Source organism: Corvus kubaryi, unplaced genomic scaffold, assembly GCF_017639235.1.
Source record: "Corvus kubaryi isolate FWS band 111438036 unplaced genomic scaffold, C.kubaryi_AGA036_p1.0 136, whole genome shotgun sequence".
NCBI classification, from domain to species: Eukaryota; Metazoa; Chordata; class Aves; order Passeriformes; family Corvidae; genus Corvus; species Corvus kubaryi.
The window spans coordinates 8,782,367-8,799,183 of NW_024580670.1; the positions used below are offsets into that span (position 1 = coordinate 8,782,367).

At 40.7% G+C, this 16,817-nt stretch overlaps 1 protein-coding gene across 3 annotated transcripts in view; it reads left to right on the forward strand.

Annotated features, from left to right (window-relative positions):
• Window positions 1–16,817, forward strand: part of ARIH2 (ariadne RBR E3 ubiquitin protein ligase 2) — a 36,283-nt gene that overhangs the window by 473 nt on the left and 18,993 nt on the right. The window contains exons 2-4 of one of the 3 annotated variants that reach the window (XM_042015622.1): window positions 478–605; window positions 3,455–3,802; window positions 16,387–16,454. In XM_042015622.1, coding sequence (XP_041871556.1) covers window positions 3,554–3,802; window positions 16,387–16,454 — 317 coding nt within the window. In that variant the 5' untranslated portion in view covers window positions 478–605; window positions 3,455–3,553. The remainder of the gene's footprint in view (window positions 1–477; window positions 606–3,454; window positions 3,803–16,386; window positions 16,455–16,817) is intronic. The other 2 variants (XM_042015629.1, XM_042015639.1) reach the window with 2 other exon arrangements.

A 16,817-nucleotide genomic window follows, 5' to 3' on the forward strand; every position in this document is an offset into this window, starting at 1 on the left:
CCTGAAACAACTCGTAAAAAGCGACGATAGGTTAGAAAGGGCAGGATGAAACGAATCAGATGAGTTGGGAAGGACAAGGCAGCCGTGATAGTGTGAACCAAGGCTGGCAAGAGGAAGGAAAACAGGCAGTTCACGGGGGGAGTGTGATATGGCTGCAAGGAGGTCCCTGCAGAGTCATCTGTGGTGAAGAGGATAGGGCGTCTTCTGGTTTCTCGGTTTTGGATGAAAAATGCCTTACCTAAAAAACAGTGGAGGAGGAATGGCGAGATGTGCACTGCATATGTGAGGAGGCAGTTGGGGATGATCCACAAATTATGGATTTGGGTGACATAGGTGAAGATGCAATTAGCATTGATAGCCAGTGTGGAGCTGAGGCTGTGGATGGTTTCAGGGAAGAGGGAGAGTGTTAGCCTGTCTAAAGGTTACATGGATAAGGAGTTCAGGAGGCAGACTTGAGTTGCACTTTCTCTGTTTCAGATAAATAAAGAGGTGAAAGAAGAAAAAACCGTATGGAATGGTTGTGAAATATCAACAGAAAAAGAGGAGGAGCATTCTCCAATTGGAGGAGTCTCCGCCAAAAGAGTCATTAGAGGAGTCCCACAAGGGTAGGCACAGAAGGCAAGAAATAGGAAAAGAGTGTTGTAGTGGGATAAGGAATGAAGTGGGATCTCATAATGTGGTGGCATAATGGAAGGCATTTTGAAGGCATTTTGTTTCAAAAGACCTTGTTAAGTATTGTGTTGCAAAGCAGGAGTCATGGAAAGGGCATCACTGTTGGAGGAGACAGCAGAGGGTAGGGGTGGGTATGTTCAGGAGTTCCTGCAGGAGACTGGAGCAAGAGAGGCGACTAAATTGTATCACTGCTAGTAAAGATACAGGAGTATCGTGGATAAAGATGGTAAAAGAAGGACTCATCTTCCCTTTGGTAGGAAAGTGATCTAAGTATCGTTTAAAATTTATAATTTGGTCTTGGGAGTTATGGTAATTATTTAATCTAAATAATCCATGCTTTTTTGACCTTATCTTTTGAGTTTAACATCTCTATTGTCTTAAAAATTAGTGCTATCAAGTAGTAGCTCTGCCTTGTCTTTGTATTCAGAGAGTTTGATTTGGGCATTGGGCTGAGCATAGGTGGGGTGAGTTTTGTTCCTGGTTTTCCGAGGAACTGGTTTTCCTTATCCTTCCTCTCCCTCACTTGTGTCAGTGTGGTGTCCAGTTATGCTGGAAGTGAGCTCTTTCCTAGAATGTTGGGTCACAGAAGTCACCTAGTCCTGCAGACTGTTTTCTCCTTGATAAATCGCTATGTCCATTTACCTCTGCAAACAGTTCCTCTGTTTGCTCACAAAACTGTGCTGGTGGCACAGAGAGACATCTCTGCACTCCTCTGACCCCCTCCCCAGTGACTGGTGTGTAACTGGGAGGTACTGGGCAGGCCCATTATTCTACTTGGATATCTACAAACATCTCACTCCTTGGATGTGACTTGTCACTCCTTGGATGTGACTTGTCATGTGTTGGAATAGCAGAGGACCCAGTCTTTTCATTATTTTTTTCTCTCTCTAGAGTGTAGAATGATCTGAGTGAGTTTGAGAAGTTCCCTGGCCTGTGAAACTTGCTCAGGCTTTGTGGTGGCTGAACAAACCTGTTGCACACTGGGCTCTCAATAGTCCACAGTGGGATTAGAGGCTCAAATAAGTCATTCTTTTAACATAAATTTTAGCAGGTAAAGATCCATTGCTTCTTTTATGCAGGAGCTCAGTGTCAATGCAGATTAAGCCCAGACTCTAAGCGGGGTAGAGGGAGGGATGAGGGTTTGCCTTGTGTCTGCCAAATCAGATTTCACATCTGTCTCTTTCCAGTATGGAGAGACTGTGTGTCTGTTCCTCTGAAGTCCTGTGGAAAGCAGTGCTATAAATTATTTGTGTGCTACGTATGCTGTGGATAGCTAAGGAATCAAGAGGCAAATGAAAGGAATGAAGACCAGAATTCAGGGAATAGTGTAATTAGGTACTAGTCTTCAACCTCTCTGGAGGTTTGTATCTCCTGAACTCACTGAAGTCCCTCAAATTAATTGTACATCACATCTCTTCCTGGTTATTCTCTGCTGCCTGGTCAGGTGACTGGAAATGGAAAACAAATGAGTTGAGGAAAAATAATGAAAATTTGTGGTTGAGATTTCCTGTACTCTAAAGTCAGGATTCTCAAAGCTTGATTATGGTTTCCCCAGCAGCTACAAATTGCAATACTGAGGGAATATATTTGAGGAGCAGAGCTGGCAATGTAGTAATGCAAAATGGGAATGTATTTAAGGAACCAAATACATGCTGCTTGTGGAAAATAGAGCTTTGATTTTAATATGTGTTTTTATATGTAAAATTTTGTTACAGCATTGTTTTGATTCTTCTGTATTTAATTTATTCTCTCTAAATGATTTGGTTAAATTTGGTTAAATTTACTACTAAATATGAGATGACCATAATTCAAGGTTGATTCGTGCTTTAGTGCTGAATCTTTCAGAGCTCAAATTCATATGGTTCAGTTACACAAGCAGAAGGTTTGTAGTTCAGATAACTATCAGATATGTGAATTTTCTAAAACAAATGAGAATCTTAAAAACAAAGAAAAGTTAGCTATTCTGATTCTTTTTCAATAGCAGCTGTCAACACCTGAGCATTTCTACATTCAGAAGGTAATAAGCATATATTGAGAAGGCAATATAATGAGAGAATTAATTTTATTTCCCCCTTCAGATATAAAGTCCAAGCCACATCCCATCCAATAGAACCAGTTTAAAGGGATGAACTAGTTTCACAATTTCTTTTTCTTGAGATGGTATTGAAGGCTGTTAAATTGTGTGTATGTGAGAGATCTGTTTGCTGGTCTTATTTTCCTAAGGCCCGCTTAATGTCTGTGGTTCTGAAGCAATATGGATTTGTACAGAATATCACAGGTTGTACAGGATATCACAGTTTGATGGATTTGTACAGAATATCACAGGTTGTACAGGATATCACAGTTTGTCTTTCTAGCTACTATGGTCATAGTTAAGAGGTTTGTGTTTTTCCTGTTAATTAAGTGGATAGGATGCTGTTCGTCAGCACTTCAGGCTGTTGATAAAAAACTTTGTCATAAATTCTGTTTTATCTCTGAGAAGATCTGTAGTGAAAGTTATGCAGCCAATTTCCAAATGTCAGAAGTCTCAGGGCCTGCACTGAGGACTAGGATGCACTGTAATAACCCAACCTTCGAGGTTTTGGACCTGTCCTGTAAGAGCAGCCTTGGCTTTGGAAGTGCAAGAGTCACAATGGATCCAAACCAGGGACATGCACAGCAGAATCCTCTTTACTGGGCCGTTGGGTTGGTCTGTTCCTGGCTGTTTGATCACCTGTTTGATGTTGAGATGGAGCCTCTTACAATTTCTTAGGCACAGAAAAAATTGTTTTTCCTCCCATAGGAGACAGAGCTCAGATGAATTCAAAAGAACGATAAAGTTTGGAGGAAAAAAAAGAAGCTGCGCTTGCTTTCCTGGTCTGCAGTTTGGCAGGGCATTAAGATGTCCGTGGACATGAACAGCCAGGGCTCTGACAGCAATGAAGAGGATTATGACCCTAATTGCGAGGAGGAGGAAGAGGATGAGGATCCTGGGGATATCGAGGATTATTATGATGGGGTAGCTAACGACGTGGAGCAGCAGGGAGCAGATGCCTTTGATCCAGAGGAATATCAGTTCACCTGCTTGACTTACAAGGAGTCGGAGAGCACTCTGAATGAGCACATGGCCAGCTTGGCTGCCACGTTAAAGGTGAGGAAAGGTTTCTGCATTAACACAGGTGTAAGACAAGTCTGTGGTTGAACAGGCAAATGCTGACAATACAGTTTGTGATAAAAGCTGTGGCAACATTGCTGTTATGGGGGGTTGGAGGAGCATTATTGAAGGTCCCTTGTTCAAAACTGACTCAAAGGTTTACAATTGTTATGTACTGGTTCTGGGGCCTGAAAAATCTTCCCTACTGAACGTTGATTCTTTTTTTTTACAGAGCTGAGCTTCATGACCAAAATTCCCGAGTTATAGCTCTTTGCATTAATGCAAAGAGGATATATAGAAAAGAAATCAAACCATAAATGGTGCAGTTTGGTACACCTGTGTTTGAGAAGATAACTGACAAATAGGAAAACTTGCTAAAACTCTGTAATTCTAACAAAAAACACTTTTCTTGGTTGGTTCTGAGAGAATAATCATGGACTTTCAAAGACAGATCAGCTGTCCTGCCAGGTATTAACCCTACTGTTGCAGTGACAGCAATTCAAGTACAGTGAACTTGCTAGCTGTTGGAACAGGTGTGACTTAATTCATTTCACAGAAAAGTCATACTCAGAGTCAGCTCCGTGGTATTATGCTCAATAAGACTTCTGTGAAGTTTTCTTTCTCTTTTTGTAACCGATTACTGTAGTATCTCAAAAGAGGAGGCAGGCCAGACGAAATCAGTTTTCTAAACTCTAGATGTGGATGCTGGGTTGAAATTGCTGCTGCATCAACTTTGTAACAAACCGGTGTTCTAGTCTTCTAGTGGTTGCTCTTCTCTGGAACAGCCCCTGAAAGCAGGACAGGTGGTGACTGCAGCATGTAAAAAACCCATGTTGGGTAGGTTTTGATACCAATTCTTTCAGTCTGAATCCAATCTAATTTTTAAAATGAGAGGGATCTCTTGATCTTTATTTGCACATCAATGTCCTGTAGAAACAGTAAAGCCATAAAGCCTGAGGACTGTGGATCATAAGCAACAGGCTTTAAAGGGCACCCATAATTTGATGATTTTGCCATCTGTTGTGCTTGTTCCCAGCATTTACCACCTCAGAAAAGGAAGTTTTTCTTGCTCTTAAACTTGTCTCTGTAATTACTTCAAAATGTGCATTCTGAGCTCTGAATGCCTGTAGTTCCCTACAGATTGTCAGAAACCGGAGACAACAGAAAAGTACAAATGAGAATAGTTGGTCAGCACTTCTGATCCAGCTGCCAGTTGCTCTAGGTTCTTAGCAATTAAGATTTAGAACAGCTTTTCTGTGCCTTATTGTCTGCCTTCAAATGGAACACCCTCCAAAAAGGTGACCCCTGCCATATTGTTCTCTTGAACTAAATTACAGAAAGCAATACTTTCAGTCCTTAAAATCAGGCTTCCAGAGTTAAAATAAAATTTTCTTATTGAGCATATATTATAGTTGCCAGACTATACCAACCTGCTAGCTCAAATCTCATCGCAAATTGGACCCAAGGAGAGAAAATTTGGATTTCTTTTATATCAAGAATATGCCTGCATATTTACTTTTAACATTAAGTGCTACGCACTTTGGTTTGTGCATGAAAAGATGAAATTGAATATGAGTAGCAGTTTGAAAAGCTGTGATCTTGTAAGCCACACACTCAGGCTTTAGCCTTTGAAGTGCCACATTAACTCTCTTTTCTCCAGCAGCAGTAGTCCAACAGTTGCACTTTTCTTGGATATCTGTTGTGTATCTGCAGCATTTGCTTTTTGTTTCCTGGCATACTTGCTTACAATTCTTCAACAACCCTGTCTTCCTTCCCCTCTCTCCCCCACCAAGGAAACTTGTGATTTTGTTAGTTTTCTAAGACAAAATGTAATAGAAAGAATTAATATTGAATTAGAAAGCATAGAGAAGAAGGAAATGGAATGGAGCATGCTAAAATATTTATCATCATTATTTTCCATGGACTTAATGGATACGAGTAAACAGGGATAGACTTTTAAAAGAATTTTATTAACTTCTTTTCTATTAATTTGCTTGAGCTCTAAAAACTGCTTTTTCTTTTTAAAACTACCTTTCACAATGTTTTGGGTTTCCTTGGATAGTGATGGTTGTTCTTTTTGAGCATCTAATTAATTTTGATTTCATCTCCTTTGCCTTATGATAAATACTGATTACGTGGTGCTTTTTCAGCATTAGCTCGTACTTAAGGCAGAGTGGTTGCCCCAGCAGGGAAAGCTGAAGGTAAATTAAAGACTGTCTTCAGGAGGTACAGTGTTGAAGCCAATGGATGACTTGGTATCTGAGTGATTTACTATCACAAGAAATTAATAGATTAATATAGTTCCCTAAAGCAAATTAAAAATAAATGCAATAAATGGGCTCAAAGCTGTGTTGGAATGTTCTGCCACTGTCTGTTGTCATTAGGTGATTCACTTTCTGAAGGTTAAACTTGGGGACACACACACATGTATTGAGTGGGTTTTTCTCTGTGACATACTGTCTACACACTTTAAAGACCAGAAAGGGAATTTCAGAGCTTTACATCTTCGTATTTGCAATCTGTGCTGTTAGTGGCTAATAACAGTTTAAATAGATAGTATTTCATTTGTTCTGCTCACTAACTGTTTTTCAAGCTGTTTTGCTCAGCTATTTCAAACTGATTGTTAAACTCCTATTTTATTTTAAAGTGTTGTGGTAAAGGATGGTCTCTGGAAACCTTCTTGGCTGTTTGCATTCCCCATGAGTTACAGCTGACCTTGTTCTCATTCTTGCTGGAGGCACTGAACTGAGCAAACCTTGCATTGCCTGGTTAGCTTCAGGTTAGGTGTGAACACCCTGCACATGGTTAAAAGTTTGCATGCAACATTGAAAGAGAAACTCTTCAACAAAGTGCTTGTGATTTGTCTATCCCAATTAGAGACAACACTCAGTTAAAATCGAAGGTCTGATAAAAGCATAAGACCCTGCGTGTGGGTAGATGTATGTCCTTGTATCTCTTACTGTCATAGGAAACTTTTGCCTCAAATTCTTCTGACTTGCTTTTTGTCAGGCAGGGAAATCTGAATAGAAAATCCCTGCAAACAAGGCAGCAGTAGACTAAACCAGCTGTGCTGTGTCACAGGCCTGCAACTGCATTAGTGGTTTTTCCAGAACCGTACAGAAGCTAGAGAGTTTTAATAAGTGTTACTCTGAAAGTTTCTCCTTAATTTTGGTTTTAGTAAGAACTGTGAGTTCATTGGTTTTCAAGGAAAAGAAGAGGAAATCTTTGCTCTTTGGTTAGTACTGTTAATATGAAGATCTGAGGAAGGTTCAGTTAATACCCTGACTAAATAGGACAGGCTATCTCTGGTGAAACATGTCAGAAGAAAATCTCGAATTAATACCCAAAACTGTGTTTTTCTGACCAAAAGGCCTGTGAATTGAAGTAGGTCACTTTTAATTCCTCAAAAGGTCACTTGACCACAGTCAACACTTGAGAAGAACAATGCTCTCAAAAGCAGAGTGGCCTGTATTGCCTGCAGACCAGCAAATGAATTTACAACAGTTCTTTTTAAGAAATAGATATAAGATACAGCATCTTTCAAAAATAATGAATTAAAACGGTATAGTAATAACTTTGCTTTTGAGATAACTCTGTGAGTTGTCATTGAGTGATTATGGGTCCTGGAGTGGCTTATCAGTACATGCAAACAGTGTGATACTCAGCAGTTGTACAAACAAAGCTGACCCTGTCACTGGCAAGCAATTACGTGTATGATGATGTCATATTGTTTTTGTTTGTGAATGACGCTTCCTGGCTCTGCTGAGGGTCTCCATACATGTCTGGAGTATCTGTAATGTTTCAAATAACTGGCAATAGTTTCTCTGTTTCAGTGATGAGGTGGAGTTTTCTAGTGTTACCTTTTTTTTTTTTTTTTTAAATTGGTGTTATAAACCACCTGATAAAACAGTTGCAATTAGAATTTATGAAAGAAAAACTACCATGACTTTGGGTCTTAGCTGATTGTCAGTCATGAGGAAGCTGTGATGTTTCTGCACATGCAAGCTAGCAAGGGAAAATAGTCATGTTGTTTTACAGGCAATTGGTACTGACGTCTTTCTATTAAAACCAAAGGAACTGTAAGACTGAAGAACTTATACTTCTCACTTTGCTAATTTGAGTAATCTGGTAATATTTATCAGAGAGCAAAAAGCTTACTTCCTATGCTTCCTGAAATTACAGCTTGTGATGTGAGTTTTTTTAGCCCTGTCCCTTGAAGAGTAAACCTTGGTAGATGCAAAAAGTATTTGATATCATTATATAATTCTGAATCTCTTAATGCATGTTATCACTACTGATCTTTCATAGATAAACCAGTTTTTCGTATGTTCTGGCTCACCATACTGATGTTGCATCTTTTCATGGAACCAGATTAGTAATTGCTCATGAAAACACAGCCCTCTGAGGCTGCTGCACACACTCCGGTAGCGCTGACACAGAGCAGTTAGTTTGTAGAGCTGCTTGGTGAGTGCTGGCAGTGCTCCTTTGCAAATACCATCTCCAGCAAACCCAGGGTCATGTGCATGGGGGCTGGCAGCCCATGTGAGCAGCCCTTCCTGAAGGAGCCTGTTCCCTGCAATCACAAAGTGTCTGTAAAGAGCCACATGTCAGGACCCTGGTGTATGTGTGCCGTGCTGTATCACTGTTCAAACCATGGCCCAGAGTGTGCTGTGGGGTGCTGCTTATCTGAACCAGCCTGCAGTGCTGCAGTGTCATCCTTTCAATGCCATAATGACTTCATGGAACTTTATGCAATCTAAAATGGCAGGATTAAAGCCTCGCTGTGCCTGAGTACCTCAGGTGCAGGAGAGGAATTAAACCCCCTTGAAATATTAAAATGCATGTACATAACAGTTTCAAAAATTTATGTTTAAAGTCCACGAGCACCAACATTGGTAAGTATCAGTAAGCAGTAAATATTTAGATATAATTTATTATAAATGGTAGAACCCAATAGGCAAATTTGACTTTTTCACAGAACCCCTGTGGTGCTGTTTGGCAGAGAGAACACACTGTTTAAGTACCCTTAAACCACTAGATTAGTCAGGACATGCAGGTTTATATCTGTACTGTGTTCTGTGTTTTTTAGCACCAAGCCAACATTATGTGGGACATCCAGTCCAAAGCTGTACCCCTTAGGAGCACTCACATTTGAGACACACCTTTATCCTTTACCCACTTTTTCTTCCCAAACAGAAAAATCCTGGAAGTTCTGCTATGTGTAAGTTGGGTTTTTGCCTACAGATTCACAATTCAGTAGTATCAAGAGGGCATGAGTATGACTGTAACGTCAGTGTAACTGTCTTCAGTGTGTTTTGGTTTGGCTTTCATAAAAGTCTTTTTGTATTTTAAAAATGCATTAAGTTTTTGTAGACTTTTGGTCAGCAGGATAAGAGAGCTGGCTGGAGAGCCCAGACCATGCAACCTTGTGACACCTTCCCAGAGTCATTTGAGGAAAGAAAACAATTTTGTTACTTACTGCCCAGGACTGCTGAAATTCTCAACTTGACTGGAAAAATGAGCCACAAATGTGGAGGGTGATTATAGCCCACACATTTCTTTGTGATTCACACCTTAAGTGTATCTTACAGCCAGTATGACTGCAGTGAGCAAAAAAATCTGTTCGCAGCTGTTGATGAGTGTGATCTTGGTGGGAGGTAGAGGCAAGACACAAGTCATTAAAAATGCCAAAACAATCTCTCGGTAACTGTTTCATGTTGCAAGCTTACAGCTGGACATCATGATCACAGGACCAGCATGAAGCAGCTGAACACTTTGCCCAATTTGTGCTGTGCCTATTAAGGATGGTGCAGTAGAAACAAGCTGTGTTGTGCACTGTGAAACACTGTTTTGTAAAGCAGATGTTTCTCTTCTTCATCTTTGTATAACAAAAGAAAAATGCCCTTAGAGCTGCGGTTGTTGAATGAAGGACTCTGTTATTTGGGATTTAGCAGGGATTACTCATTGCAAAGTTACCTAAGCCCTGCTCCACTGTGGCTGTGTGCCCACACCAGTGCTCCCAGTTTGGGTTGGCTGCCCAGTGTTCTGAGCTACTGGTCACGATTGTGTGGATTCAGGTTATTACACTTCTTCCCTATGCACCTTCTGAATCATCCTCTCTCTCAACCAGAAGGAATTGTCCACTCTTCCTGTGTTTTGCTGGGAAAGCACCTCGGCAGGGGCTGTGCAGTGGGGTGTGTTGCTGGGTGTTGGCAGCATTCAGGGAGCGCAGTGCAGCGCATGCTGGGCACTGGTGCTCTGACACTGTGTTACTTTGGAAGGAATAACTGCAGGGAGGACAGCTGGGGAGTCTCACGTCAATCTTATATCCGTGTGCTGTCTTACAGCTTTCTTGCTGCATTTCTTTCGCTCTAAATCTTTCAAAGAAGGGATCTCATAGCTGTTTTGTAATGATGCCTTCTGGCATACCAGCTTGCTGAAATGTTTCTGTTCTTTTAATATTTATTTCTGAATTTCCTCAGGAAGAATAGCCTAACAGCTTGAGAAATACGTATGTTGAGATTTCCTAGCTGAGTCCTACTGATCCTGTTTGTTGGCAGCTGCAGCTGAAATTGTTGCTGTCCTGTGTAGGATAGTGGGTGGATTAAAGCAATGTGTAAACGTGAAGATCCAGAATTTAACCCCAGATCCCCTTTCTTCAGTGTGTGGCCAACTAGGTTATGCACTGACAACTTCACAACCGTGGTGTAACACCAACAGTGTTTGTCATTCCCAAACTGCACTCTGCCTCCTAAATATGCTTCTAATCTTGGAGATTGACACCTGCATGCCAGAAGGTGAGTGACGGGGTACAGATTAAAACCATGTGATGAAGCAGAGCTCATGGAGTGCTGTTTGACAAAACCTTTCTATGGTATTGAGAGTGCAGCTACAGTCTCTTAAATGGCATTTCTTTACTTGCTGCAGCCTGCAGTCTAATCAGGAGAGGGCCTGAAATGTCAGACAAATCATAATCAATCCTCTGTGTGAAACTTAAAGGTGGAGGGCTTTTTCTCATTTTTTAAAAAATTTTTTCTGAACACAAGAAAAAAGAAATGCAGTATATATGATTTTGTTGTAAGATTGTCTGTTTTTCCTGTTAGGTGAAATTAATTCGAGTTCAGTTTTGAAAACAACCTTCTTATGCTCAGGAACCTGTAAGAGATACAAAAGATTTTGCTACAAGACTTTGAACACTTGGGGTGTTTATGGCAGGTGATGTGAATCATATCTCAAGCCCCTGCAACCTCCTGAGTTTTCTGCCAGGATTACATATTGGAAGTCTGCTTACAAGAGGTAGATCAAAGGAGAAAATATGGTCCAAAAAAACCCTTTTGGTTGCCCTTTCTTAATTCCTGATACTTCTGCAGTTTTCTGAGAAACCCTCCAGTTAAAACAGGGCAGTCACATAATTTTTCCAGTGGGGCACGGAGGGAGTCAAATCTACTTTCCACAAGAAAAACAAGTACAAAATGAATTTTTTTCCATTTGTGGGGTCACTTTCCTTACCTCAGCATCCTGAAGTAAAGCATGTCTGAAGGGATTTTTTTCTTCAGTGAAATTACTCAATACAAATTATGGTTTCTTTCTAAGGTGCTACTCTACCGCCAGCTCAGCTCAGTCTCTATTTTGCCATAGTTTCTCACCAACAGAAACAATTGCAGAGGCTTTTGCTCTGTGTGCCTTTCCTGTTTTAAAGAATTTTAGTGTGTTTTTAGAGGTTTGGATGCAACACACAAACTAGTATCTTTTGAAGTTCATCCTTTCATTGCAGAACTAACAAAAACTATTTGTGGATTAAAACAAATGCTTCTCAAGATTAATCCTATTTGTTTCAATCTATTTGTATAAAAAGCTTTGATTAGGGAAAATAAAAGAAATGGAAGCTACATTTCTTTGTGCCACATTTGTGTTCTTCTTGGACAGACATTTCAGTGTAACCCTGATCTAGCAGGAATTGTCAGCTTGGTGCAAAGCCATGGGATGTCAGCTCCAGCCAGATCCTATAATCTACAACTCATTCTGAATTGAATCTCTCTGAGAATCACATGATGATCATTGTTTTAAATTCCTGATACCATATCTCTGCAGAAATGAGGATTGAAATACACCTCCAAAAAATAGGCCTTCCCTTTGAGAAAAGTGAAATGAACTCATGAGATATGCATGCAATATAAATATGCATGAGCAATTTCTGTAGAATATAAGCTCTACAAAAGATGGAGGTTTTTTAGCTTTTAGGAAACATTTCTGTCTGAATTACCAACTGTCAAGGCAGCATGGTTGAAAAGATTTTCTGCTGTAAAGAGATGAAACATCAGCTCTCCAAACACCTTGGCTTATCTAAGGAAGCAAGTTAAGACAATTGTTTTAGAGCCCTCTGAACACAGCAAGGTACCTGCAGAGATTCTTTGCAAATTCTTTTGATATTTTCTTGTCCTAAAGGGTGCCAGACTCTCTTTCACACTTCAGAAGTGTGAGAATTTTGCTTATCTTGGAGAGTAAAGAACCTAGGAGATAAATGGAGATGGAAATAATAAGGAAAAAAATATTGTGCACTCTTCCAGAAAATGGATAGATTTGTGTTTGGTGCAATGGCATTACTTTGTTCCACTTTCAGAATCTAATTTTGTTCAGCACTATGTAAAATCTTCAGACTGTTTTTACAGCTCCTGTAGAATCTTTTCCTTATGCAGAGCAGTTTCCTCTTGGCACCCTTGCTCTGTGCATAGGCACTGCGCCCCTTTTCCAGTGCACTGATCAACATTTGGTGCCCATTCCTGGCAATCAGCAGCCCTCCGTAAGTCAGATTTAAACTGGTGAAGGTTTGGAAGAGGCTTTGGAGGTGATAAAATTCCTGTTTTAAAATAAAGCTGGAAATGGCAGATTGGATGAGATTCTGTCTGTTCAGCTTTGCTGCCACATAATGAAGAAAGAAGTCTGGTCTTCAGTCAAAAATTTTCCAGGTTCATATTTTGACTGAGCTGATCTTTGATATTAAAGTTTCAAGCTGGTGATGGAGAAATGAGAATGAGGAAAAGAAAAAAAAATTAGCATGACTATTGCTTTCAGCTTCTAAACTTTAATAAATTTAATCCCAGATAGAGGAGTTCTGGAGAAGTCAGGCTATGTAGGCTGTTGGCATAATCGATGGGTTGCAGGCAAATACTGAAATAGTGCAACATATAGAATATGCATTCCCCTCTGCACTGGGTTCTGTAGAAGCATTTCACTGAAAGGAGCTGCTGCCAGCAAGACACCAAGTGGGCTGTGTTACTGCCTTTTTTGGTTCTTAGCATTCTGAAATGAGAATAGGAAAGTTTAAACAAAGCAGACAATTTATCAGAGGCATAGTTTTTTTTTTAATGTGTTTTGTGTCTGAGTCAAAGCATTACTGTTCCTGAGATCTTGTGGCACCCAGTGACTGATAGGGGACTGAATCAGTGCTCTTTCTGAAGTGTTTTATAAGTTTGAACTACTTCACTTTGTGAAACTTCTGACTGTCCAGGAAATGCTTTATTGGACAGTGTGCCAGTCGTATCAGCTTCTGTACTCTCCTTCTTCAGTACTGTAAGATAATGAATTATGTACGCATGGACCAAACTTCTGATTGCAATGGTGTTTTTCTGTGCTCAGCATGCTTTTGCTCCTGCTTACAAAGAAATACTTCAACTATTCTGGGGTGTTATTGTGGAAGAACTGGCTGACTTGGTACAATCATTCAGTCATTGTGAGTCTACAGTCATTGAGGAGAGGCTGGGGAGCACTGCTAATCAATAGAAGCAAGCTTTTGTTAAACATTTGTTTTTCTTCTCATGCTTGTTTTCTGGAATCTCCTCAGTAGTGTTGGCCCCTGATGGTATTTACATTTGTCTTCTGAATTCCCAGCCTTGCTGTTGGTGAGCAGGACATAGCATGTGGTGAGACTCCACTCAGCAGGCACAGCCCCAGCATCATCAGTTGTTTGCTCCTCTTTCTTACAGTTTGAATGTTACCTATCTTTAGTCTGTAAGAACTGGTAGTTCTGTGCCAAGGAGACTGTGCGTATGTTGCTGAAACTGTCTGACTTCTGTTTTGCAAGATCACATGCACTCTGATCAGGTAGTATCAAAACTTTTTCTGCTTCAGGGCTTTTATGAAAGTGGTCTCATGTCATGAATCAGGCTTTATGAATTGAAAATGTCATAATTTTGTGGACTTTTATGATGGAAGTACTAAAATTAGCACTACAGCTGATCCAGTCAGTGCTTGTAGTTGGAGTTAAATAGGAATAGTCACAGAGGCTTTGTTATTCTTCTAGATCTGTTAGTCTGGCATCCTTCTGGAGCATTAATTCCACATCTTGCCTGACATATAATTTGGTTCAAAAGCATTTGATTGTGTTAGGATAGTTTGTTAGATTTCAGAAATGTCTGCTGGTATTTGTCTTTCTCTTTCCATACATCTTCAGTCTTGAATGTACTTGATTCCTCCTCAGGGAATGAGTAACTCCATGGAACTGTGATGCTGCAACAAATGCTATACCTCAGGCTCTGATAATCCAACTGAAAAATACACATTTTCCTATGTTACAAATCAGCTTCTCATTTAAGTCCAGTAGTTTGTTTTCTTCTGTCAGGATGGTAGTTTTTCCTTACTGCTACTGAGAAATAGTTTCATTACTGTTAAAGAATGATTCATTAGCATGTGGTTTGCATTTGTAGCAAGCCAGTCTTGTAGAGACCACATTCCTGATGGTTGTTCGTTTTACAGACTCAAATGCAGATGTTTTCCTTGTACAAACAAGTCAGAGGTGTCTGTCTGGGTCTGCCAGGCTGGGGGCTTAAGATAACAACCCGTCCCAGGCTGGCAGTGGCACTTCATCCATGCAGACTGTGTGTGTTGGCAGTAGCAGCCCTGTGTGCCATTCTCCATCTAATCACAGGCTTCTGTGCCAGGAGGGAGGGCAATGCTGCCTGGCAGCCTTTGTTTTCAGAGGGTCATATCACATCCGTGGTAAAGTTGAGGAAGGTGACATGCCAGATCTTACACAGCATGAGCTGATGCTTTGGTTCTCCTAGAAAAAGGGTTGTTTGTACCTTGAAAATTGCTCTTTTATTGCTGGGATTTCTTAGTGGCCAGCAAAGTGGGCACATCAGAATGTAGAGATGGGTAAGAGTCAATTAAACACCACATCTGCTTCGTGTCCTGGTTTAATTTGCTGACCCAACCGTCCAGCACTGGAAAATCATTATCATGTGGCAGCAATAGGTCAGTTGTGTTGTGAAGCTGCACCTTTTCAGCAGGGTTGACTTAGAAGAGTAATGAATATTCTGCTCCTAGGTGTGCAGAGCCCAACTGTTTTTGTAGGAGTGACCATTGCTTGGTTTTCCTTCCAGGATTGTGTTGGTGTGCTATGTGTACTACATCAGATACTGTGATTCACCTGTAGCATGATTAAAGAAGGCCTGTGACATTTCAGCCAATGATTGGGACTGACAGCTTCTCTAGGAGAAAAAAAAAAGCAGCTCTTCTGCAGCTAGAACAGAAGGAGTTGTCTTCTGTGAGCAGAGTAGGGAGGTGCCTTGGTGATAGCTCATCTTGGAGTGCAGGAGGCAGAGCCCTTTAGTGTCAGAGGGAGTTTGAATGCTGAATGTGCAGACACCAAACTTGCCCAAGTCCTTCCTAGCACAAATGGCAGTGAGGAGACAGGCGTTGTCAGCCCTCTGAATTCCCCTGGAAAAGGTCTGTTGTTTGGAGGACACCTGCTTTGTTTGAGCTCTAGGACCTGAAGGGGTTGAGAAGCAAGGTGAAGGTCCATCAGCAGATGTCTGTCGTCTTGGTGGGTACGAGTCTTTTTGTGCAACCAGAGAAGTCTGTTTTCTTCTGAAATAAACTAATACGTAAAATGAAGGGGAACTTGTTTGCTTGTACCCTTGTAGCGTGACTTTTAAATGTCATGCTGCAGTACTCTGATGGTGCTCAGGCTAGCACGGATTGTGCTAGTGTTTGCCAAGAGTCCATGTAATGCAAGCTCTACATGGAAACAGGTCCTGTCACGGTAGTTTTCTATTTTTCTCTCCACTCCGGTGTATAACTTCCTTCTCTACAGTGAAGGGCTGGCAAAATGTTTTGTGTTTTCCCCATACCCTTTGCTGTCACAGTTTGCCTGCATTTGCAGCCTATTGCTGCTTCTCCACCTCAGTAAGTGGTATCTGTCTGCCCTGGGGTTCCAACTTAGTGCATTTAGTGAAGACCATGGTCCCAGTCTAGTCTGGCTTTCCAGAGTGGTGATGACAGTCAGGACTGCATGTGGGGCTCCATGAGCAGTTAAGCTAATCCAGTGCATTTTTGATTCCTTCCTCTCTGTGCTATTGTAACGAAGTACATGAGTTAGTTTTTGGTACATCCATACTTCATTCCAACTTTTATATTGCAGATGTACTGGCTGTGAGCATCATGTCTAGTAATTTAATGTGAATTGGTTATCACTGGGATATTGTGTTTATACAACTTTTATGTGAAAATCATACTCCTAAGCAGAGGTGTGGCTTCAAAATGTGAGAGGTTTGACTTTTCTTTGTCTTTTATTTTCCACCTAGGTATCACATGCTGTTGCAAAGCTAGTATTAGTTAGTTTCCACTGGCAAATCTCAGAGATTTTGGAAAGGTAAGTGTAAATAGTCTTATCTCTTCTGTGCTTAGTGCTTTCCCCCCTGGTTTTGTAGAAATGCTCAGGGTGCTCCATAGGTGTATTTTCTGGCAAGTGTCTTTGGACCTGGAAGCAGGACATGCAATCCATTTTAGGGAGCAGGGGAAAACTACTGATTTATTGAGGCTGCACTGCCTGTAAGAAATTTTTAAACAGGGAGAGGATAGTAGCAGTAAATGTCTTTCAATTAGGAATTATTGTTATGCTAGGAACCCTCTAGATAGATTTGTCTTAAATTTTGAGATAACAGATTGAGAGTGCTGCATCTATATTTATTTAATAGACGTGAAGATAACATATGTTCTGCTTTGAACATAGGAG